Source organism: Crinia signifera, chromosome 6 (genome assembly GCF_055691185.1).
Source record: "Crinia signifera chromosome 6, ASM5569118v1, whole genome shotgun sequence".
NCBI lineage: Eukaryota > Metazoa > Chordata > Amphibia > Anura > Myobatrachidae > Crinia > Crinia signifera.
Genome location: NC_139222.1, coordinates 254,150,849 through 254,176,105, shown reverse-complemented (window position 1 = coordinate 254,176,105; position 25,257 = coordinate 254,150,849). Strand labels below are relative to the sequence as shown.

Genomic DNA, 25,257 nt, shown 5'->3' with positions numbered 1-25,257 from the left:
TGACTGCATATCAATGCAATATCCTGAACCCACCAGCCACGAGGACCGCTGTCTTAATTGTCACCAGCACTTACATTTAGCCCATGGTAGGTGGAGAAGATGTGCAACAACTCCGAATAGGTAGCAACTCTTCTCCACACCCAAGGAACCCATCTCTTACATTGTGCAAGGCCAATTACCATCCGGTAACACCTGTTCAGCCGAAAAGTCTGAGATGTGTACGACTAAAGGCTAAAAGCCGCTCAAACTTGGTGTTTTGAGCGGCTTTCAGCTCAAAGTCGCCCAGTCTGTACGGCGATGAGCGGTGATGTGCGCTCCCGCATCATCGCCGGGAGAGCCATTCATCTGCTGGTATTACCAACAGATGAGAGCGGCTTTGAGGAAGGCAGCGCTATGCGAAGCCATCCACCTCCCGCTGACCGTGCCAGGCAGGGGGAAAGGCGCTCGGTTTGTATTCACCAATCTGTCTATCATTTCTCTTTTGCATCTTATGCTGTGTACACACGGGGGTGATAGGGGCTAAAATCGCTGGGAATATGGTCGCTGAGCGACCATATTGCCAGTGATTGGAGTGTGCACCAGCGATAAATCGACGGGTGCGCGCTCCCGTTTTCAGCCCCTGAATGGTCGGAGGAACATGCTCCTCCGACCATCGACATCCCCTGCCTCTTCACCCAGCAGTGTTTAAATTTTCATCTGCGACCATCTCTGGTCGCAGATGAAAACGGGACACGGGGCAATATGATTGCTGAGCAATATATTGCTAGCGATCATATTGCCCCGTGTGTACGCACCTTTAGAGAATAATAGACAGAATCTGTTTGGTTGCTTTGGGAAACATCATCACCTCTTTTCATTTTTATAAGCTGTAATAAATTTACTCCTTAGGGGGGTATTCAATGTCAGGGGCACGGCTGTCGAGCTAGAGCGACAGCCGTGCCCCTGTCCTGTTCTCGGTCAGCTCGCCTGGAGCTCGGCAGTCGGGATTCAATGTCCCGGCCTCCGAGCGGCGAGAAGGGGGCGTGGCCGCGAGTTGATGACGGAAATAGACGAGCTCAGGCCGGGAGCTCGCCTATTTCCGGCTTTTCTCGGCAGAACGGGCCCGACAGCTTGTGATGTCGGGCTCGTTCTGCGCAAAACCCCTGGTCAATGCTGTCGGGGAAGACAGCATTGAATAGGGCCCCGCAGCCATCTCCCCCGTCGGGAGATGGCTGCGGGAGCTCGAATGACATTGCATACCCCCCTCAGTGTTCAATGGAGAACATTCAGTCTGCATACAAAAAAGCGGAGAGTGGGGGCCCCATGTCTGACACTTGTTAGAACGCCCAGGGGTTGATGGGAACTCTTATTGCATTTAAGTTTTTTTGTGTATGTTTTAAAAGATGCTCTTTTGTATGTGAGCAGTGTGAGTTTTGGCTCTTTTGACCCTTTAATACAATGATTATGTTCTTCTTGCTCCATTAAGTGCTCTGTGTTTCATTTGTACACACGCAGCCCAGGTTACTGCCGCCGGCTGCTCTCCTCCTGCAGCGTCAGCAGATACATCCAGCTGGCGATTGCCTCATCTCTCTGCTGTATAGCAGTGGGAGCAACAACGTCCGTATGTTGTTAGTAGTGATCAGTAAGAGTTAATCATTACCTTGCTGATACCCGGCTCCATCATGTATAATACAGTTAGTCATTTGGCTCAGTGTTTTGAAAAACCTATTTGTACAATAGCTTACAATATGTACGTATTTTAGCATTTCTTAGCGTGTGCTGTGTACAAGTTGTGTACTTCTCATCTGCCACGCATACTAGCATAACATTGAAGTCATTGTGATCTTATTTTTGACTTTCCCCGTAAATGTGATTTATATAGGGGAAGGGGGCTACTACCATGCTGAGACTTGTAGTGCTACACAGACATAAATGCAGTTGCCCACTCTCTAAACTTTACTAATCAGAATAATTGTAATATGGTCTGCAGTTTGAGGACGGGTAATATTGAGGTTCTTTGCACAATTTTGGCTAGAAGTATAGGCCTAACCACCGCGTCCGGGTGACCTCAACCCGTAGGTTCCTAACATTCCTAAGGTTCAAGTGCAGGGCACGGAACACCCAAGACCAGCCCAACCAAACCGCCCAAGGCACCACACATAGCAGGTAAAGTATTAGGAGGTGCTAGCTAAGTAAGAATCAGCAGTTATGTGTTAGGAGTATAAAGGCCCTCATCTGCTAGTCCAATTTGGCCACATATCACCTGATTCCAACAGATCGAGCCCAGAAATGGGGTAAAATTTGTATTTGACATCAGATCCGAAGTGTGGTCCCGTGTGCATTGGATAGGAGTCAGAGATCAGTCCAACCTCCCACCAGCGGGGAATGGGATCTACTTGCGATATATTGCATGCTATGCTGCCTCCCAGGACCTTCCCGGGCAGCTCAAGGGGGATCGGCTGCGACTTCACCCCTTGGAGAAGCCGCAGTAATGGTTGGGGGCCTTTACATAGGTTGAGTTGTACAGGTAACAATAAAAGTGTTTCATTGATACATGAACAAATAACAAAAGGGGGTAGATGTATGAAGCATTGATAACTGAGAAGTGGCCATGGCAACCAATCAGCTGCTCTATATGTTATATTAGGCAAATTATAGACCTTACTTCAGTGCTGATTGGTCGCCATGGGCCACTTCTCCTCTGGCTCACTTCTCCTCCCTTATCACTGCATCATCCATCTACCCCAAGGTGCTGAAGAGTGCTAAATTGAGTGTTACATTATGATGCCCTGAAGCAGCCAGGCCAAACCAACCCAGGTGGCCCCATGTCCCAAACTCTTTCTCAATACCGACCTACAGTACTCTAGAAATTTATCAAGGCCTTCCCATTCATAGTGCCTTGTGCAATATGCAGTCTGCAACTGCACAGATGCCATGCTAATTAAAAATGTGATTTCTGAAATAGAAAAGCAAACACTGTGTCCGAGCAAACTCGGGGAACCGTTCATTGCTGCTCTATTCACGTTTGTTCCCTGAAAGAAACCCAGGTCATTTATCAGACTCTGTCATAATCTGACATGCTGTAATTTGCCTTTTTCCCAGACACGTCTTCAGCCAGACACGAAGATTCCAGCGATGGAGGTAAAAACATCATATTATACTGTGTTTATAGAAAGCTCAGCGGCTATTGGATGGAAATGATTTGTTTATTTGTTCGTCATTTGCATCTTCAATTTCTGATCAAGCGGAGATTCACGTGTAAACTAAGGACAGGGGGTTCTCTTTTTGTTTATTTGTTTTTCAATAAATAGTGTTAATAAATGGCTCCTAGAGGACATACGTTGGGGGGAATGCTAATTTACATTTAATTTCACAATAAATATTTATATTTAAATAATAATTGGCGGCTCCAGTCTGACGTTTGCCTTTGCTAAGGCTCATTGGTGCAAGTTTGGGTTCTTTGGCGAATCTTAGCAATCTAAACAAATGTTAATAAATGAGAGTATTAATGGCATAAGTCTTCTCTCCTCAGTGGGGGTTAAGAATTTGCATATTGGGACCACAGAGTTCTTATGTTTCACCTCTACTCTTATAATGCCTCCAACTCCAAAATTTCTCCCATAATGCCTCACTTCTCTGACACACGCTCCATCACCAAGTCCCAATTATTTTTTCCGGTGTATTCAGCTTGAAATGTTCCCTGAAGCCTTCCAGCCCTCCTCTCTCTCACTCCTTCGTCCTGCCTACATTGTCTCCTTCACAGTTCTTCCTCTCGCGGAAAATAGTTTCAGTAAAACCTGCGTGTTTTCACAATATTAAACATTTCTTTCGGCTGCATTGCAAAGACAGAACTAAATGCATATATTCTGAATTTTACGCATCTTGTGGTGTCTGTCCATATACTTGTTGAGCTACTGGTCTTTGTCAATATCAGCCATGTGCACTAGAGCCATCCTATACTAGGTGCAGCAGATACATCAGAATAGGCTCATCTACACTTATGTCTAATCTGCAGAACCCATACTGAGCTTTTACTGCTGAGTATAGTCCAGTTACTGCTCAGTAATAAGTGGACATGTGTCTGAGTCTGCATTGCCTGCACTTGCGTATACAGTGCCCCTGAGCATGGTCAGTAAGAAACCACATAGGATACCCTCTGTCTATCAGCGTACATTCAAGTCGCCATCTGCCCAAAGGTGTAAACTTGCACTACAGGAAAGCTCTCTGTGGATTGGCTAACACCTAAAAAGGCCAGGTGATGTCACAGTATTTAATATAACGGCAGTTTCCGCTGAGGTCATTATGGGGGCAGGGCACCACCACTGTTGTCATTATGGGAGCGGAGCAGCCCCACTGACGTCACTGTTAGGGCCAAAACCGGCACCTATGGAGGTACTGGGCTTCCCCTTGAGCTCTTTGGTTAATGTTAATAGATGCAGTGCACATACGCACTGCATCTATTCACAATGTGGTGGTGACGGAGGAGCAGACTGTTTTAGCAAGGTGCTTTTTGCCCTTTAAAATTGCCAGGGCGCATTTTTCCCTTTAAAAAATCGGGCAGGGAACAGCACCCTACTAAAACACTAATTTAGGACATTGTCATAGTGTGGGATGACTTCAGCTGCCTGCAATGGAGAAGGAAGGCAATTATATAGAGCTGTAATGTCAGGGTAACACTGTACAGTGCATTTGACCTTTCTGGGCTTAGGGTTCCTCTGTAATGTAAGCAGGGTTTCTGTGTATCCTCCCATGTGGATTGCTGTACTTACACGCTTTGTTCCGCAGACACAGATGATGATCAGGAAGAGGGCAGTACATCCAATGACAGCTTCTGGAAAGGCCCCCAGCAAGAGACAGACGAGAAAACCAGGTCGGTTACCTCACTATAAAATATATGCGGAGGTTAGCCCCTCTGCATATACCCCAGGGAGCGCCACACAATTGGGAAATCTATTAGTGTAATAAAAATTACTTAATTAGACTAAGAAATTCATATAATCTATATTGCATTAAAAAAACTCATAAAATAAGCATAAAAATGGACAACCAACCAATCAGCTGATACCTGTCATGTCACAGACTGTGCTTGAAAAATGTCAGACAAGAGCTGATTGGCTGGTTGTTTATCACTCTCCATTTTATCACTTTTGAAGCTTAGCACATCTGGCCCATAAACATGAGGGTGATAGAGTGATAAATGTCCAGCCGATCAGCTCATAACTTCCATTTTTCAAACACAGCCTATAACATGACAGGAGCTGATTGGCTGGACGTTTATCACCCTTTATCATCTCTTTTTAAGGCTTAATACATCTGCCCCATTGTGTCATTTATAGTCTGTATATATTATTACTACATTGTATTTGTTCTGTCATTGCAGGGAAGAAGAATTTGATGAGTACTTTCAAGATATGTTTCTGTAGATTTGTCCCAGCGATCTTATTAAAGTTCTATTTTTTTATATATTCTGTGCTCTCTATATTCTGCCGGTGTCTGGTGTATGAGTAAGTACTAATAGGTGATGTACTGTACAGTGGTATCTATTTAGGTGAGTGGGAATGCCAGAGAGACGCAGTGAGCTGGAGGTGGGGTTAGTAGGTTGAGCGCCAGGCCGTTGGCTGCGAGGAGAGAGGGCAGGGGGCGGCTCCCTAATAAAAACGCTGGTTATTCCCCTTTAGAAGATCGTATGCGTCCTTTTACATATGATGTATAACATACAATGGGGATATTCAATCCAGGGTCACTGTCAGGCTGCTATGAACCTGTCCCATTCTTGGCTGGCTCGACTTGAAATCGGCAGGCGGGATTCAATGTCCCACCTGCCGATTGTTGAACAGGGGGCCGTGAGATACGGGCATGGATGGTCGAGCTGTGGCCGGAAATCCCGACAATCCACGGCCGTTCCTGGCCAGAACGTGCCCGACTGCTTCTAAAGTTGGGTCCGTTCTGCCGAGATCCATGTTAAATGCTGTCGGGGAAGATGGCATTGAATAGGGCCCCACCGCTATTTCCCCCGTCAAGAATAGCGGCAGGAGATTGAATACCCCACAATGTCCGCAGGATCCGAGAAATATTACCTGCAGCCTGTGCGATCTCCGATCTGAAGCGCATAAGATTGTAATTGGAGGTTAGGCACATCAGCTCGATGTGTCGGAATCTGGTGAAATGTGCCCAAATCGCACTATGGCCAACTGAAGACCTATATTCATTTTTTCCTCCTTTGTGTGTTCATATGCAGTCTTTGATGTATCACAGATGTTTTCTTTTAAAAAGTTATCATAAAAGAAGTACAGAGATCCGTCACATTTCCTCCATAGCTAATTGCTGGGCTTCCCTATGCCATCTCTTGTGGCTAGTGGTACAAATACTGAAGTGATAGAACTCTGCACTCACAGTTAGGTGATCATTCAAAAACTGAGAGTGGATTTTGCTTTGACAGTGTGTATGCACGCATAGTTAATGCCCCGAGCAAAGTTGTATCCGAGCGTGTCAATCAGAATAACCTTCATGTGTCCAGTTCACCTGGATACAGATAATGTGATGCTAACGTGTTATCCTATTGTCTGTGCCCAAATTAGCTGCTTCCTTCCTGAAAGGGACAGAACTGCAGTCATGAGGTCGGAAGTCATAATGGCGACACCACGATGTTGACAGTTATGATGTTAAAAAGTCATCAGTCCACATGTTCACAATGTTGGCTGGACGAGAGGGTTAGTCACCAGAAGCAGAGGGTTAGGGCTGGGCTTTGGGCATGGTTAGGGTAAGGCTATGGGGATGGTGGGTAATGGTTAGGCACCCGGCAGACTGGGTAGGGATAGGGGACTGTATTTACCTGAATGCTATCAGATGACTCCACCAGTCCCCACATGACTGCCAGGAACCAGAAGTCAACTGTAAAGATGCTGCTGCTGTTGTGGCTTGACCAAGTTGACATGATTAATATTGACCTAGAATACCTCACCCCAGAACTCAGCCCAAATTCCATTCTAAAACCTTGCTGACACCATCAAGATTAGGTGGTCCATACAATCAGCTGACCCCATCAATCCATACAGAGAAGCTCAGTGACTTTAATTAAGAGATGTAGCAAATGCTATCTCTGCCAACAAATAGAATTGCCTACTTTGCACTTCATAAAACCAGCTATAAATAAATATATATATATGCCAGTAGACGGTACAAGGGTGTCAATTGGTAGTGGGCCAATTGGCTCGCTATGCTTGTCACACTATCCTAACTCTGGGCACGATCCTATTAGCTGCGAGGTGCCATTCGAGTACCGTTATCATTTAAATGCTGGAAACGGCACCCAAAATTAAGCCGATCTCGCACCCTTTGCTGGGCCGAATTCGCTTAAAATTAGCTTTTAAGCTAATTCAGCCTGCCGTAAAGAGCACCAAGGGCCGTGATGATTCGCACTCACAAATCATCCGTACGGAATAGGATCGACCCCTCTATGTCAACTTGGATTGTAATGTATGATCCAAGTGGACTTGCATCAAAAAAATCACGAAAAACTCCTGTCGACTATGGTCCTGCCGATCACCGGATGGCATCTAACTAGTGTTACCGCCGCCGCCTAACTCAACGGTGTTGACTAAGGTTAGTCGGCCATAACATGAATCCGTTCGGTCCAGCGTCCGGATACCCAGTGCTGTATTCTCGACATATCCATTGATCTCATACCCATAGCAGCTTTTTTAAGCTAAATTAATTTAATCATAGGGACCCTAGATGCATCTGAAGATTTCATTCGGGTTTTTTTTTTTTTTTATGGAACTTTCCAGGACAAATAAGATTTTTGCACACATTACAGTTAGTGGGTTTCCTTTAAAAACAGTTTAAATACTCTGTTACATGATATCCATTTATGTGGGAGTTCTATATTTACTCTATGCCTTCTGGTAGGTAATCTGGTTGCTGGGGTGGTAAGACGCAGTTTCTTTATTTTGTTTTCATGTAACTTCTTAACGCTTCCTGGATTTACTGTGTTTTTGTTAGCAGAGTTATGGACTTATTTCTGTCCTAGTTTTGGTCTAGTGAATCCCTTACAAGAGTTTTTAGTACGGTTTTCAGCAGGCAGGAATATGTTGGAAATAGTGGGATTCTCTAAGGAGAGCTTGAGGTTAATTCTTTTACATCTCGAAAGCTCCGTTAAACGCCAAATCCAATATACAACAAGCAGCTTATGTTTATGCAACTTGTCTGGCTCGGCTTCCATCAGCCATCCTCCTCCAGGTGCATCACGGAGACCTGGGAACTGACATGTATTACAGCTCCAGAAAATATGCTGCAGCACACTCCAAATATTTATATAATGTGGTTCATGGTGGAGATTTTACATGGCCTGCGCTGCAAATGGGGCCGAGAAGAATGTTGTGTGCCTTGTACTGTATTATCCTGTACTGGCTTACATATATTGTGGGATAGATTTAAAGTTACAGTCCCATGCAACTCTTTGTGCTTCATTTGGGGGACAGTTCTTACCATGGGGTTACTGAGGGTGTAAGCCAGCACTTGGTGAGATAACTATTTTAGGCTATATAAACTTCGTCTCCGCTAACCCTTGCTCCGTTTTCATTATGTGTTGGAACAGTAAATTCAGTACTGACGAGCTTGGGATATAATTATAATACCTATCTATCTATATATATATATGGCAGATATAGCATATTTCCACATGAGGATAATGTAATGAAAATCCAGACCAGGTTTAAGAACCGCAGCAGCAATAGGAAAATTTAGATGCAGTCCAGGTTTCCCACTATAGTACAAATACTTCAGAAAGCTCCAATTTTCCCCACCATAATACACCCCCCCCCCCCCCCCCCCCGGCCTATCACTTTGGCAGCTATTCCACCATCAAGAGAAATGACCCTCTTCCCTGGTAGCCCTTATATCAGGATAGCACAGGTGCTGTTAATAAACCCAACCCTGATCACATCAGTTAGGAAACCTGGATTGGATCTAATTTTCCTTTTTGCTCTAGATAGATAGAAGGAATAGGGACCGGCACACCAGCAAAAAAGCTGTATTTAGCAAAACATTCTTGCAATAACAAGCCGGTGTTTGCTTAAAGAATACATGAAAGTACAATATATATATATAAAATCCTTTTTTCTCTAAATAAAGGAAATTTTTTACCATTTCACAAGACTCATGAGTGCTTCTTCCATGCAGGCGGCTCTTGTGACATGCGTGTGTTTGGCCAACCACTCCCTGTTACACCCCAAACTGCTGTGTACCTGTCACTCACTTTGCAACTAATTGCATGTGCGCAGTGTGGCCCAGATGCATACTCAGTACGAAAACATCAGCGCAACTTGCGTACTTCAGTCACTTTGCACCGGCATCTGAATGAGGACTTTCAAGGCGCCATGCTTTTCTTACAGAGGAATGGATTTCAACAGTCTGGTTAAGAGATGGGCCAACCGGAGATTTCATGACTACAGTTCAACAACAAGACAGACAGGTTTTGATGTAGAATCTGGTATCCATTAATATTCCTAATAGATGTAACGGTAGTTCCATGGAGATTGCAACTGCGCTAATCCCAATGATTCTGCGGGGTGGTCTAAGAAAAATAAAAAAGGAGAAGGTTCCAGTAGTAATAATAGTAGCAACAAACCGGCCAATAAGAGATTAGTACGCAAACATAATAGCAATGGCAGTGGGTCTGGGAATTGGATTCAGTTGTTCCCACTGTGGTAAAAGTCTGCAAGAAGAGTCTGAAAGAAATATATTGATTGGTTTAAACAGGTGATGGTCTCATTCTTCCTTTGTATGGCCTAGAGTCTTTTGTTTCCTACAGGCTGGTCTCACATTAGGGCTTAGGCTAGGCTCTCCATTTTCAGAAGAGATTAGCAATCATTCCAGAAGCTAAGGGTGTATTACACAGCCGCCATATGGGCATCCTATCAAGCCATGGAACTGGTAGTTCTCCAGTCATCTCCTAGTTGAACCTTTGCAGGAAGTAGACCTTGAATGGATATCTTGGAAATTCGCTTTACTACTAGCCATAATAGTGGAGTTGGGAGTTTTATCTTGCAAATCTCCATTTTAGGCACCCAGGAGGCTAGAGCACTGTTACATACACAGGGTCTGATTGAGGCCTGATCGTCTCATCTGCAGGTGACTGCGAGTTAATAACTGCTGAATGATTTTCCCACTCTGTGCAGTTGTGAGTAACTCTGACCCTTCCACAACTCTGCAACCGAATCTGACTGATCGAGGCCAGAGCTGACATCACAGGCCCTACCTTAAAACGCTTGGGCACGTCTGCATTTTTCCTAACACTCCCCAAAAAGATTTTTTTACTACCCACAAACACCAGCTTCCTGTTGATCAAGCTCCGCCGCATTGCGTTTACGATCCATACGCTATTTCTGACGCTGTTTAGGCTCACTAGTCATTCGATAGTTTCAGGCTGCGCAGTGATTCGATCATCAAAAGGATCGTGAATTCGCACAACAGCGAGTCAGGCACTCAGCCTTCTTTTCAGCCTAAAGTGGTGTCAGATTTCCACTCAAGTTAGGAAATAGTTATTCCCTCAAATACAAAGTCAGACAAGACAATAAGCAATGAGAAATAGTCATTGTTGGATGTGGTTGGAAAGGTCTTCCAGTATATACAGATGAGCTGCACCTGGCGATCCTATCGCCAGCCGCTGCTACCCGCCACCAGACAACAGAAGGGGGTGCGTACGCATGAGACGCCTGCGCGCCCTGTTCCGTCGGAGCCCTCTGCCGGTCTCAGAAGCTCCCCCCCCGATCCACTGCCCGCCTCCCTGAAGCGGAAACTAGCAGGGAAGCCGCTCCCCTCCACTGTGCTGATGGGACGCGTGTGAGTCGCTCAGGTGTCCCCGTCAGATGGGAGTGCCTGTCCGCCTGCCTGCTCAGGACATTTGGCGATCCTGCGCGCTGGCTAGGTGGCGCTCCATCTGTAGTTCGCTTATTCTTTATGATTCTAGGGAAGGAGGTTGCCCGTCCTCAAAGCAAGTTATAGCCAGACAGATTACGGACACAAGCAGGCGTATAGTGGGGCTGTTTGATATATTCCAGTTATTATTTCAGATCATTCAGCACGGAATGGTGTTCCTGCAGAGCAGTAGTGTAGAGCCGCTACATGGTCCTTGGTTCATACATTCGCCTAATTCTACCGATATCATGATTTTGTGTCCAGAGGCTTTGGCCATAAACTATTACGATTAAATCAGACTGAATGCAGCCTCCCTTAGGGCCAGCATCTGTATATTCCCATGGTAAGCAGTATCCCCCAGATGAATTAAGAGAAATAGATCTAACTGGTCACCACCATGAAATCTTGTTTTGTGCAACGTAAGATGTGTTTATTGGTTCTGTGTGTAACTTGCATTTGACACTGCACAAACCTTGCATTTACGCCCCTGGCACTTCGAGACCTGGATAAGAGGTATTACCGCGCAGTAGTGTAATACAATTAGGCCATGCCGACCCAAGTTGTCACAGCCCCTTGAGATGCGTCTTTATGTTGAGGTTACTAGACCTAAGTTTGGCTCCTATGTAGACAACGTGAAAGTTTTAGAATCTGAGACGATTGTTTATGAGAAATTCAGCTTAAAAGTCAACCATCTTCATGCAGGGCCAGCAACAGAAATCCCGGGGCCCCATAACGATATCTCTGGGGGCCCCCTCAAGTGCTTTACACTCCCCTATGCTTTAACGTAAACTAGAAGTGCCTGTGGCGGGCATGCTATTGGCCAGGCAAGGTGGGCGGAGGCAGAACTGGTTCTGTCACTGACCACTTTACCACCACCCTCCATTTCAAAGTCCACCTCATAGCACTCCCCTGTCCTCAACCATCCACCTCACAAACCCCCACTTCCCCGGCTCCTTCTAGCAATCATTCCACAGCACCCCCAGCCTTTTCAATGTCCACCTCACAGCACTCCCACAGGAACCTTCACCATCTACCTTTAAGTTCCACTTCACAGCCAATCCCCGTCCCTTCACACACACACACACACACACACACACACACCCCCCAACAGTGCACTCACCCCTCCCTTCACAGTTAACTTCAATTTTTCACTTTCCTTGGAAAAGCAATCGTCCAATTTATTTGTGAAACTTCTCTTATGTACGCATAAGACAGTAACGTGGCCAGTGACATGAATAACACAGATGAATACACCCACACGGAATTTCATTATCAAGCCTTTTAGGTCTAACACATTATTGCAGGAACTAAACTTGCCGTCTTGCAAAGTACTATTTACACAGCGAGCAGCATCTGTTCTTACCAGTGGTTTATTAGTATTAACAGCCAATAGATAAAATAAACTCCTCGCAACTATCCTATATTCTAAATTCCAAATTCACAACCTTTTCATACGAGCACATAATCCGCGTAGTTTAAGTCTTCAGTCGCTCTTCCTGTTTTTTCACTGTGGTCTTCTACAAAACTGTACACGTCTTTGATTTGTCTGGCTGTGGTGCACCATCTCCTGCAGGTTGTTCTGTGCCGCCTAGTAAACATACAAGGGGAATGTTAATGACAGGCAGGTGGTTCTGTATCTCTGCAGCAGTAAGTGCCCCCACGTTCACTGATTTATTGTCGAGCTGTATTTGAGAATTTGTATATTTTACTATAAATCATGGTTAATGCTCCGTTACCCCTGGCACATTCTCTGGTTTTTGTTTTGACAGAACATAAAATCCAAACTATTTATATCCAAACACCGAACATCGGAATCTGAGCAGATAAGTAGCATAATGATATACTATGATTCATTTATTGCACCGTCCGTTCACACTTGCTTAGGGATATTTTTGTTTGGTACTTGTTTCCTAGCACGGCGCCCGTCGGGGTTAATCGCATACCTTAAGTTAAGGTACTTAAAGTATGCGATCAACGCGATGGACGCAATTTTCTGTCAATTACCAGCCTTTATTGCCGGCAATGAGAAAATCGAGTTGATCGCGTCCATCGCATGCCATTATAATGGCGAGATTTTACATAGGGAACAATGTTAAATGGGCCAATGGGCCCGTTTTTTTTATTGTTTATGCCCCCTCATGGGTATTATGTATGGTAAATGGTCCCCCATCGTTAACGCCAGCCCACTAGTGACGCCATCCCGAAGCGTGGCAAGCGCAGCGGTACGCATCCTCCGACCTTTTCATAACCCCACTATCCACGTCGGCGTGGAGTTGATTTTATAAAGTGTGGCGAGCGGACACGTAATACCTGTGAAGTTATGCGCATCCCCTCACGGGGCTCGTTGCGCTCGCCACGCTTCGGGCTTGCTGCGCTCGCCACACTTTATAAAGTCAACACACAAATGACGGGACAGGCGGTGGATGATGACGACGCAGCTCTCCGGCGGCAGTGAGGGCACCGGAGAGCTGTTATCTTCATCCGCCGCCTGTCCCGTCATTTGCGCCGCTGCCTGTGTGGATCCCCGGCCTGCACAGAGGACAAGCAACCGGGTGAGTATTCTGACCACCTCCGCCGCTGACTGCCCGCCTCCTCCCCACCTCCTGCCGGCCTCCTTCCCACCCCCTTCACACACCAGAAAATGCAGGGACTTTTCTGGTGTGAAAGGGTCCCAACCCGGGAATGTCCCTGCTTGTCCCGGGAATGTAATTCCCGGGTTTGTCTCTGCATTTCTGGTGTGAAAGGGGTATAAGTAAAATTACAGGAATTATTATCTCATTTCTCCCTTGCCGCGTCTCATAATGATTTTACAGACACTTCTACTGTACATTCAATAAATGTTTTGTTTGGTTATTTTTATCTCCCTAGTAGGCCCACATCAGTGCAGTCCAAACATAGGTTTATATATCCGAAACAGAATACCGCGGCTTTTGGTTCTTTTCTGTAAAGTACAAATAACTATATATAGATATATATGATTGTCCTATAGATTGTAAGCTTGCAGCAGGGCCCTCCTACCTCCAAGTCCTATCTGTTGTTACCCAGTTTGTTTTATCACTGTCTACAATTGTAAAGCGCAACGGAATCTGCTGCGCTATATAAGAAACTGTAAATATATATATATATATATATATTACACCAATACTTCTCACGCGCTTATATGCTACTATCACAAATTATGACAAATTATATGTAACACAATTGTATATAACACAATTTAGGCTGCTTCACCACAAGGTTTCCTGAGGGCTAGGAAACCATACCCACAGATGTCTCTCTCCCCAATAGTGGTATAGCGCCTATAGTATTAAAATGTCCATAGATCCAAATAATGAATAAAGTGATTATTTTCCAATATTGTATTTTATTCGATTCTTCAACAGTTGTATGAAAAAGTGTCCAAGTGTGTGTGTGTGTGTGTGTGTGTGTGTATATGTATGTGTGTGTGTATATATATATGTATGTATGTATGTATGTATGTGTGTATATGTATATGTCTCTAGTGCCTGTGTGGCTCCGAATCATTGCTATCTGTTGGCAGCAAGTGAAACTACATCTACTACTTTTGAAGCATTTGCTTTGAGCAGGCTTACTAGTAAAAAATATAATTTGCTTATTTCTGTTATATACTATGTGTTTGCAGGTTCATTGTGCTGCCTTTTCCACAATAAACCACCACAAGGATCACTGTGGACTTAGGGTCAGATTCTCTAAGCTTCAAAAGTGATAACATGGAGAGTGATAAACAGCCAGCCAATCAGCTCCTACCTGCCATGTCACAGATTGTGTTTGAAAAATGTCAGACAGGAGCTGATTGGCTGGTTGTTTATCACTCTCCATTTTATCACTTTTGAAGCTTAGAGAATCTGGCCCATAATCTCTGATTGACGGCCTCTGTGTTATCACTAATGCCGCTAATGAGAATACAATACAATACAATATAGCTTTATCTGTTTTGCAGTCATCAGCTTAATCGATCATTGTTACATATCCATTATGGTCTTTCAACAAGCGCTTCCAGTGTGTAATCTGTGATTTTATTAAGGTTATAGTGACCTGGTCAGCTTGACCGTGTCATAGAAGAGATCATTGGTGTGTTATGGGCATTATAGAAAGCAAAATGTTGAAAAGTTAGGGATGTCTTTTATAAAGATGTGCTGGATGTGTTACCTCTATAGAGGAATGATACTCCGGCATGTTAGGGTAAATATACTAAAATGGGAGTTCTATTGCATTGAAAATGACTGTCCTTTTTACAAAGAAACAACTCCGATTTTGCCAGGCATCCCGACTACTGCAGTACTCGCACCACAATAAATCCCGCCCACGGTTGGTTGCTGTTGGTTACAGCACCTTTGTACACCATTACCTGTGCACCAGTTTAAAATAATGTCCCCAGTATGTTGTGTTTACATGCAGTCTTGTGTTGATGTGACGGAATTATCTGGCTCTCCGTCATCTTCTACAAACAAGGGCAGCGCCTGTTCCTTGGACTTTGGAACCCTTTGATGAGGTCCCCTTGTTCTTTAGCACTGAACCTAAACTCATGTAGCCAATTACCTAACGGACGGAAACCCATTACATACATGAATGATGGAGCAGCAGGGCACGTGCTTCCCTAGAAAAATATATATTGACAAATTTGACATCTACCAATACTACATAAACCAGCCTGGGTACTTGTGTATTATCACAGCGCCTGCGAAATCTGGCGCAAATCACATGCAAAAATCGGATGTGATTTAGCGGGCGATTTTCTGCCGCTTTTCATGCTATTCCATCCTTGCACACCCCCACTATCCAAGTCAGCCCGAAGCGTGGCGAGCGTATGCGGTACGCGTCCTCCCGACCTCTTCATACCCCCACTATCCACGTCGGCGTAAAGCGCAGCGAGCTACCGAAGCATGGCGAGGGGACGCGGAAAACGATCCCGAAACGTGGTGAGCGGACACGGATTACTTGACGTGTATTCTGCGTCTCCTCGCAGGGCTCGCTGCGTTTGCCATGCTTCGGGATCGTTTTCCGCATCCCCTCGCCACGCTTTATAAAATCAACTGCACGCCGATGTGTATAGTGGGGGTATGAACAGGTCGGGAGGACGCGTACCTCGTCCCCTCCGGGGCTCGCTGCTCTCGCCACGCTTCGGGCTGACTTGCATAGGCAGGAAATTGTGGCAACTCGGCCGCTAAATCGCATCGCGGATCGAATGGTAGCAAATCGAATGCGATATTTATCGTATACGATCTATATAACATTTGGTGCCGTGATAATACACAAGTACCCCAGCCTACTATTTCTGTGAGTGATGGTGAAGTGGCCGTCTCCCACCAGGTTTACAGGAATTGTATGTAGACAACAGTACCTGCTATCTGTTTTTACGCAACATAGACAATAAATTCAAGTGACTGAATAGTAGCCACAGTCTACTGAAAATTATACCTATAAGTGCAATGTTAAAATGATTTCTCTTGCCCCTAAATTATCTGATCTTTTGATTTAATACATTAACAACTAGACAAATTTTATTTTAGGCTTTAAAATAATCCACACAACCTTTTTGCAAGAGCAGGGACAATAAAACACTGGCCTACTGAGGGAGTAGTGTGGGATGTTGTCGAGATGTCAACATATAACATGTACAGTGAAGATATGTTCAGTGGCATAGAATGTTAGAAAAGTATTCCTGATCGTCCCGTTGTAACTTACCTTGGTGGGTCCCACAACTCCAAGGCTTCTGGCTCCGACAGCGATGTCACAATGACTTCTGGATGATCCTGCAGCGGTTCTGCTGGTGAGGAACTCCTCTAATCCCAACCCTCCTCTCTACTCCCTAACACCCCCCATATACTAGTGCGATTTGGCCTGTTCTCACCCGTTTCCGACCGATCAGGCTGAGAAATCAGATCAAATGGCATGTGTTTGACATCTGAATTAACCCTACACTTTATAATAGTCAAACCTATGTGATGACTGGCCACACCGCCACTGGAGCCTTGCCACACCCTTATGCATGGGCCCTTCCCACTGCATTCCCCAGATGGGCCCTTCATGCCCCAGTTCATACCTACTTTTTTTTCTCCTCTTTTGGGAGAAGCCTGGAGAGGAGACGCTTCAGAGGGGCACTTCAAGGGGGATCGGGAACTGATCTTGACATCATCAAGCCCCGTCCCTAGTGCAGTAAATTCCGCAATTTGCGGGTCTACGAGGAAGGGGGCAAAATGACGCAATTTGCATAATTTGAAGAGCCGCAAACTGCAGTATTTAAAAGGGGAGCGGGGGCATGTAGGAGACTTGTCCACCGGGAGGGGGAACCCATTTTCGGGAGCATCCTGGCCATTCCGGGAGGGTAGGCAAGTATGCCCCAGTGTGACACTATGAGGACACATCTGTATTTCTCCCATAACTTCAGTAACAAAGTGACATCACAATTACCTTTCTTAACCCCCACATCATTGTCGTGTTTTTTGTTTTGCTCCTCTAAAAGTTTCATCTTTTCTTCATAAACGTCGGCTTGTGATTTCCATTGAACTCTGTTATTCTGAAGTCCATCAAACATGGGGGTGATTTCTTTATGGAACCGGGAAAATTCCTGGGGATCAAAAAAACGTACATTGCAGATTTGTTCTTAGCATCGCTAATAAACACACCGGAGGAAAGTGAGTAAACTGGAACATGTGTGTAAATATAACCATTATAACACCCCATACAGTAAATAAATAAGCTTTGTCTAGCTGTGAGATCCATGTTTGTACTATATAATGAAAATAAGGTATTTTACAATGTGCTGTTCAATACTGAGTCATGTGATCTATATATAATAAACCATCTGCTTCTACAGTGATCGTTCCCATACCTTTAATCAACTGAGCTGTTTATTAAAAGGTCAGGCAAGTAATAGCTGTCCGATGACAGAGTTGCATCTTTAGTGTGATATGCAGATAATACAGGCCACAATCAGATGACATGGGCTGCATAGAATATCTATTTATGCATTTACATGGACGTCCAACTCCTGACATTAATAGTACTGCATATAATGGCAGGCTGAGCAGGAACGGGACTTGTACAGTACACTGTCCTCCCTTGCTGACCCAGCAATTACATTAATCATGTGGGTGTGGGGGACTTTTGCATCTACCCTTTCAAAGCCCCAAGCCGCATTATAGATAGGAAAAGTGAAATGTTAATATATTCCTATTGGGCAGCATAATAACACCATTCATGCAACCCAGAAAGTCTATCGGCGAGGGGTGCTGAGACATACTTAGGGTGGTGTCACATGCTCCGGTTGACACCAGGCGGCGAAACTCTGCACGGCCAAAAAGTCATGCCGTGCACAGAAACTTCCAGTGGTTGGGATGGCCGCAGTTGTTCTTTTCAGTGGTGACAGCTGGCTGCAACCGGGCGGCCAGACCGTGGCCGTCCAGTGTGAATGGACACACTCCTGCCCATTATTACCTACTGTGCACAGCACAGCTTTTGTCCATGCTGTGTTTTGGCACCCAGTGTCAGCCGGAGAGTGTGAAACAGCCCTTACAGTACCTACCCTCCCGGAATGACTGGAAGGGTGGGCAAGCCACCCGCATTTAGGAGGCAGTCCCCCGCACTTCCTCCTTCTGCCGGTCAAATACTCTTTGGGAAGATGCGGGGCTAAAATTATGCAAATCACGAACTTTAGTACCACCCCCTCCCCAAAGGGCCGCGAATCACGGCATTAACAGGAATGGGGGTGGGGCTTAAAGACAGCCCCGACCCCTGAAAAAGCTGCAGAGTCTCCTCTCTGGTCTTTTCTATGGATGGACAATGTTGCCATCGATAGTGTCAATCTATGGAATGGATGACCATCAATGTTTTTACCTATCGATGGTCATCCATTTTCTTTGACTGATTGGCCTATTCATTTATGCTTGACTTCGATGGAGAAAAACCATCTGGTTCTCCCCCTTGATGGCAAAACTATTCTACATCGACCATAAATCATCAATGATATTGAATAATTGATGGTCGATGGCCATCCCTATGCTTCTCCCGGAGAGGAGACACTTAAGGTAGGCAAGTATGGTTAAAGATTGCTCCTAGGAGTCCAGTATGTAGTCTCCCTGTACATCCCAGTGTAGCTTACCTCTCAACTGTCCATTTTTCATGGGACCGTACCAACAAAACTGTGCGGTTTGGGGGGCAGATGGAAGTCCCTCCTGCCCAGTGCTGCAGAGCATTGCCAGGCATGTCCAACGTTGGCCATCCAGATGTTGTGAAACTACACATCCCAGCATGCTTTGCAATAGTTTTAGCATTCTCTAATAGCAAAACTGTGGCAAAGCATGCTGGGATGTGTAGTTTCACAACATCTGGAGGGCCAACGTTGGACATGCCTGGAATAGACACTGTGCACCATCTATATCTATAACTACTAGCTCATGCTTTCCGTCAGTTCTTAGAGCAACAAGAAGCATTACTCTTTCCAACTATTTGGCTGCCTGGAGCACAATCTTGTGTATGGCCAGCTTTACATGGAGAAAGGGAGTGTGGTATAGGGGTCCAACAGTCGGTATCCCGACAGTCATTATAACGACTGGCCGGACCCAGACAGCATGGCAAGCGCAACTAAGCCCCTTGAGGGCTCGCCACGCTGCGGGCACGGTGGCTCACTGCACTCACCACCTATTCTATTCTCCCTCTATGGGAGTCGTGGACCCCCATGAGGGAAAATAGCGGGTGGTCGTCGGGAACCTGGCTGTCGGTGTTTTAACAGTTGGGACCCCGACATCGGGTGAATGCCTGTCGGGATCCCGTCCGGCACCCGGAGAAAGGAAGCCCAAATCATTCTGCAAGCTTCCCTAAGGTAAAGCTGTGCTTGTGCAGATATGAGTCAAGTTAAGGACTGACTGGCCCATGTTTGCAGTTCAGGTGATAATGACATTCTTATACATTACCATCCCGATAGTAACACAGAGCTATATTTATTTAGTTACACCTTTACAGGCATTAAGGACACTATCTCATGACCCAGCAGTGGTGATAATTTAATACATCAGCAATGACGCGTAAAGCTGCAGTGGCTATTTGAATAGTTGGAGGATAACAATCATGACATCATAATACTATGTTGTGATGTCATTGGATATATGTCTCAGTGGGTGTCAGAGGAGTAAGAACGTTACAAAGTGATAAAGCAAAATGTGGCCAACTACACAAAAGGCAAATAGATGAAGGAACCTTGTGCTCCCGAAGGACGCAGATTTGGCCCCTATGCTGCTGCCAAGATTGCCTAATCATAGCAGCACCCATATTAATATGAATCTTGAAGTGATAGCTCTAAAGTAGTGGTTCACAAACTCGGTCCTCAGGACCCCACACAGTTCACGTTTTTCAGGTCACCCGACAGGTGCACTCATTACTGACTGACACAGTTTAAAAGATCCACAGGTGGCGCTAATTATTTTACTTGATTCTGTAAGGAGACCTGGAAAACCTGCACTGTGAGGGGTCCCGGGGACCGAGTTTGAGAACCTGTGCTCTAAAGCAGTGGTTCTCAACCTCGGTCGTCAAGTACCCTCAACCGTACACGTTTTCCAGGTCTTAACACAGAATCACAAGTGAAATAATTAGCTCCACCTGTGGATCTTTTAAAATGTGTCAGCGAGTAATGAGTGCAACTGTGCACATGCCGGGTGACCTGGAGAAGTGAACTGTTGGGGGTTCTTGAGGACCCAGGTTGAGAACCACTGCTCTAAAGCATTGATACTATACATACACTTTAATGTGTGCTTCCTATAAATCAGAGACTGGATATTATCAGTTTTATCCAGTCACAGTTTGGGATTATTCCCATAAATTCTGAGGACGTTTTCAGACTTGTAATATCCAGTGATCTGCAATATGAGCTATACTGGAGCTGGTCAAACAACTTACCTTATACACAAATGTACATACAAAATCAATAAAGCCAACTTGAAGCTTGGGCAGCTCCTCCGCTTTGTTCCTGTCCATCATTGGCTGAAAAAAAGAACCAAAAATGTGTCTGAGTCAATCACTTTCCATGAGCAAGTTACACCTGTAGTAAGCGATAAGAACATTATAAATGCATGCTGGGAAAATAATCACAAAACTGTTGTATGAAAGCAATCAAGCCAATGAGTAAATGTGTTTTACTGGAGTAACGCCTTTGTTGCAGCATTAAAACAGCAGAAAATACAACTTTTTATTCTAGAACTAGGAAATGATTTAATTCTTAAGTCTGTTTCAAATGCAGGGATGCTTAGAAAGACAGGCGGTAGCGGCATTCGCTTATCATAGCAGGTAGGCTGCTATTGCCAAATGCAAAATCACTTTTCGAAGTTCCTGACTCATAATCAGGCACAAAGGTGCCAAATACATGGGTAATTTGTCCTTTGTAAAAGTTTACTCCGATTTAAGCTAGGTACACATTACACAAAGGGCCTTCTAATAAGGCCCAATGTGTAACCAGAAATTTTGGCACAGACAGGGTGCTGGCATCGGCAAGGGCTTTCACACTTGTCGATGCCAGTGGCAATTAACTCCGGGGATGTACTCTATGCATGCAGGACGACGGAAGACATAGTAAATGACCTGTGTGATCGCTCATCATTGGTAATATTGAGGGATATTATAAATGATATGATATTGCTCAGTGTGTATGGGACTTTACATTTCCCACAATCTGTCATTTTCAGATATTGAATATTTGTGATGGGACGCACTTGGCATATTCAGGGTGCCCATCACCAGGAGAACAGATTCTATTTGTACTTCAAATCATGTAATAAAAAGCTTTAAAAATACACATTAATGTTATGTCACATAAAAGACACAAATGACTATAACTGAACATATTAGTGTAAAACATAAGTATTAATGAATGAAGTGGGGGCTAGAATATTTCTGCTGTCCCAATCCTGTTCCTTTTCTACACCATTTCCCAAACCTCCATATTAGATCACGGCTACCTTCATGGCTTTGGGATGACCAGGTACCGTAACAGGGTGTGGGTTGTTAGGTCTACACCAACTAGGTCGACACCAACTAGTTTGACATGGGTTAGGTCGACAGTCAAAAGGTCGACATGGGGTTTTTCACTGGTTTTTTTACCCGAATGTCAACACAGTCAACATGGACACAGTTTGAAGTGCACCGCATTGCATGCTTCGGGCACGGTGCCTCGCTACACTCGGCACACTATTTTATTCTCCCACCATGCCCTAGTGGATGGTTGGGCATTAAATACCGCCTGTCGGCTCACAAAACAGTGAAAAACCCTAGTCCATGTCGACCTAATGCTTGTGTTGACCTAAACCCATGTCGACTTTGCTGCCTCTCGACCTAGTTGGTGTAGACCTAATGACCGTATCCCCCGTAACATGTGCTCGTCATACAAGTACTTTTAGCAGTGATAGATCAGTTTTAGCATGGCCACATAGTAAAACTGTAGCAGGGCATGCTGGGATGTGTAGTTCAACAACAGCTGTTAAGGTTAGCCATCACTGACATATACTGTAGCATACATGACAAAACCACGTAGGGCTGCAAATGAGTCCTAGATCAAAACATAAGAACGTACCACTCGAACTAAATCATATTACATTATAACAAACACAATACCACACAACCTGTAATGAATGCACACTACAATGTATCAACTGCAATATGAGATAAGCACGATAATGTCTTACAATGGGCTGTTGTTGGAGCACTGTTCTCTCCAAGTCTCCTTGTTCCCAGAATTCATTCGCTACCATAAGTGCAACCTAAGTGTGAAGAATGTCACTGTCATTCAATGCATTGAAACATAAAATATAAACAATATTCATAACACATTTTCTGAAACGCGTCATTTTATTTTTTCAGATTTAAACCCACATCCAACTCGCTGCGATAATTTTTTCGGCCAATTGAAGCCGCCTAACCGATTGTCATTATCTGATTATCCAATTATAGGCTGAAAAAAGATCCACTGTTGTGTGGTAACATGGGATTCAGGTAAAGTTCCCGACTCCAAGGGCTGCTATTGCAGGTTATGGTTTGTATGCCTGAGGCTAATTGTGTATGCCCCAGGGAACCTATAGTAGCAATAAATTAACACTGTGGCCGGAATGTAATGCCGCCCGAGTTAGCCGGCAGTGCAGGATGCCAGACTAAAGCCCCGTACACACGGGGGAGATATATTACTCAGCCATATATTGCTAGCAATATATGGCTGAGCAATATATTGCTCAGTTTCTCCTTTTCATCAGCGACCAGAGCCGGTCACTGATGAAAGGGAACCTCTTCAGGGGAGCCGCAGAGGTAATCAGCTGGTAGCAGGAGCAAGCTCCTGCGACCAGCGATTAGAAAGGGGCTGAAAATGGGAGCGCGCACCCGGCGATTTATCGCCGGGGCACACTCCCATCACTGGCAATATGGTCGCCTGCGACCATATTTCCAGTGATTTCAGCCCCTATCGCCCCCGTGTGTACACAGCTTCACTCAATTGTTTTTTTTAAAGGAGCAATCACTTACCAGTGATTGCTTCTTTTAAAATAACTTCAGAGTATAACATTCTGCCACTCTTTGGACAAGAAGTGATGAAATTGGGAGTGATAGATTACCAACCAATCAGCTCTTGTAATTTTTCAAAGCAACATGGCAGTTAGGAGCTGATTGGCTGTCCCAGTGCACCCTGTTAAACTACTTTATTTTCTTTTCTGTTATATCCAAAAGACACTGCTGCCATATCTTTGGAGCCAGTAGTATGGATTAGTGGATCCCTACCTTACTCTGTACATCCCAGGGCTTAGTAATGGCAGACAGGTCACACCCTGTCATCATCATGGCCCTGTACAAGACAAATACATTTATTAAGCTCACATAACAAGAAACAACAAGGATTGAAATGTTATTTTGTGTTTAATTAGCTACTCACATGATTATCTCCTTTTTAGTGGGGTCAGTGATAATGTATTTTATTGCTTCGTCCTCTGTAGTCATCTGCTCTGTCGTGTCAACAATCTTCTGAAACATGGTCCTTTTCCTGTGACAAACCAGAGATATATCATGATATTCAACAAGACACTATTACCATTCCACTGACCCACCACTGTTATGTAGGTGTTTTGTTCAGCAGATGTTCTAGCAGTGCATGCATCTGGGTGGAGCAGATGTTCTGGCTAGCAGTGCATGAATCTGGGTGAAGCAGATGTTCTGGCTAGCAGTGCATGTATCTGGATGACTCAGATGTTCTGGCTAGCAGTGCATGCATCTGGGTGGAGCAGATGTTCTGGCTAGCAGTGCATGTATCTGGATGGAGCAGATGTTCTGGCTAGCAGTGCATGTATCTGGATGACTCAGATGTTCTGGCTAGCAGTGCATGCATCTGGGTGGAGCAGATGTTCTGGCTAGCAGTGCATGTATCTGGATGACTCAGATGTTCTGGCTAGCAGTGCATACATCTGGGTGGAGCAGATGTTCTGGCTAGCAGTGCATGCATCTGGGTTAAGCAGATCTTCTGGCTAGCAGTGCATGCATCTGGGTGGAGCAGATGTTCTGGCTAGTAGTGCATGCATCTGGATGGAGCAGATGTTCTGGCTAGCAGGACATGCATCTGGATGGAGCAGATTTTCTGGCTAGCAGGACATGCATCTGGATGGAGCAGATGTTCTGGCAAGCAGTGCATGCATCTGGATGGAGCAGATGTTCTGGCTAGCAGTGCATGCATCTGGATGGAGCAGGTGTTCTGGCTAGCAGGACATGCATCTGGATGGAGCAGATGTTCTGGCTAGCAGGACATGCATCTGGATGGAGCAGATATTCTGGCTAGCAGTGCATGCATCTGGATGAAGCAGATGTTCTGGCTAGCGGTGCATGCATCTGGGTGGAGCAGAATTTTTGGCTAGTAGTGCATGCATCTGGATGGAGCAGATGTTCTGGCTAGCAGGACATGCATCTGGATGGAGCAGATGTTCTGGCTAGCAGGACATGCATCTGGATGGAGTAGATGTTTTGGCTAGCAGGACATGCATCTGGTCGGAGCAGATATTCTGGCTAGCAGGACATGCATCTGGATGGAGCAGATATTCTGGCTAGCAGGACATGCATCTGGGTGGAGCAGATGTTCTGGCTAGCAGTGCATGCATCTGGATGGAGCAGATGTTCTGGCTAGCAGTGCATGCATCTGGATGGAGCAGATGTTCTGGCTAGCAGTGCATGCATCTGGATGGAGCAGATGTTCTGGCTAGCAGGACATGCATCTGGATGGAGCAGATGTTCTGGCTAGCAGGACATGCATCTGGGTGGAGCAAATGTTCTGGCTAGCAGGGCATGCATCTGGGTGGAGCAGATGTTCTGTCTAGCAGGGCATGCATCTGG

At 45.1% G+C, this 25,257-nt stretch overlaps 2 protein-coding genes across 3 annotated transcripts in view; one reads left to right on the top strand and one right to left on the bottom strand.

Moving 5' to 3' along the window:
* LOC146009219 (protein FRA10AC1) overlaps window positions 1–5,444 on the top strand; it is a 64,544-nt gene extending 59,100 nt beyond the window's left edge. For both annotated transcript variants that reach the window (XM_083149369.1, XM_083149367.1), the window contains 3 exons: window positions 3,082–3,120; window positions 4,765–4,849; window positions 5,360–5,444. In XM_083149369.1, the coding sequence (XP_083005495.1) occupies window positions 3,082–3,120; window positions 4,765–4,849; window positions 5,360–5,402 (167 nt within the window). In that variant the 3' untranslated portion in view covers window positions 5,403–5,444. The remainder of the gene's footprint in view (window positions 1–3,081; window positions 3,121–4,764; window positions 4,850–5,359) is intronic.
* A 6,804-nt stretch (window positions 5,445–12,248) lies between these two features.
* PDE6C (phosphodiesterase 6C) overlaps window positions 12,249–25,257 on the bottom strand; it is a 90,709-nt gene continuing 77,700 nt past the window's right edge. Inside the window, exons 17-22 of the mRNA XM_083149366.1 lie at window positions 23,816–23,923; window positions 23,665–23,728; window positions 22,587–22,661; window positions 20,809–20,892; window positions 17,329–17,485; window positions 12,249–12,484 (exon numbers count right to left, since the gene is read on the bottom strand). Coding sequence (XP_083005492.1) covers window positions 12,414–12,484; window positions 17,329–17,485; window positions 20,809–20,892; window positions 22,587–22,661; window positions 23,665–23,728; window positions 23,816–23,923 — 559 coding nt within the window. The 3' untranslated portion in view covers window positions 12,249–12,413. The remainder of the gene's footprint in view (window positions 12,485–17,328; window positions 17,486–20,808; window positions 20,893–22,586; window positions 22,662–23,664; window positions 23,729–23,815; window positions 23,924–25,257) is intronic.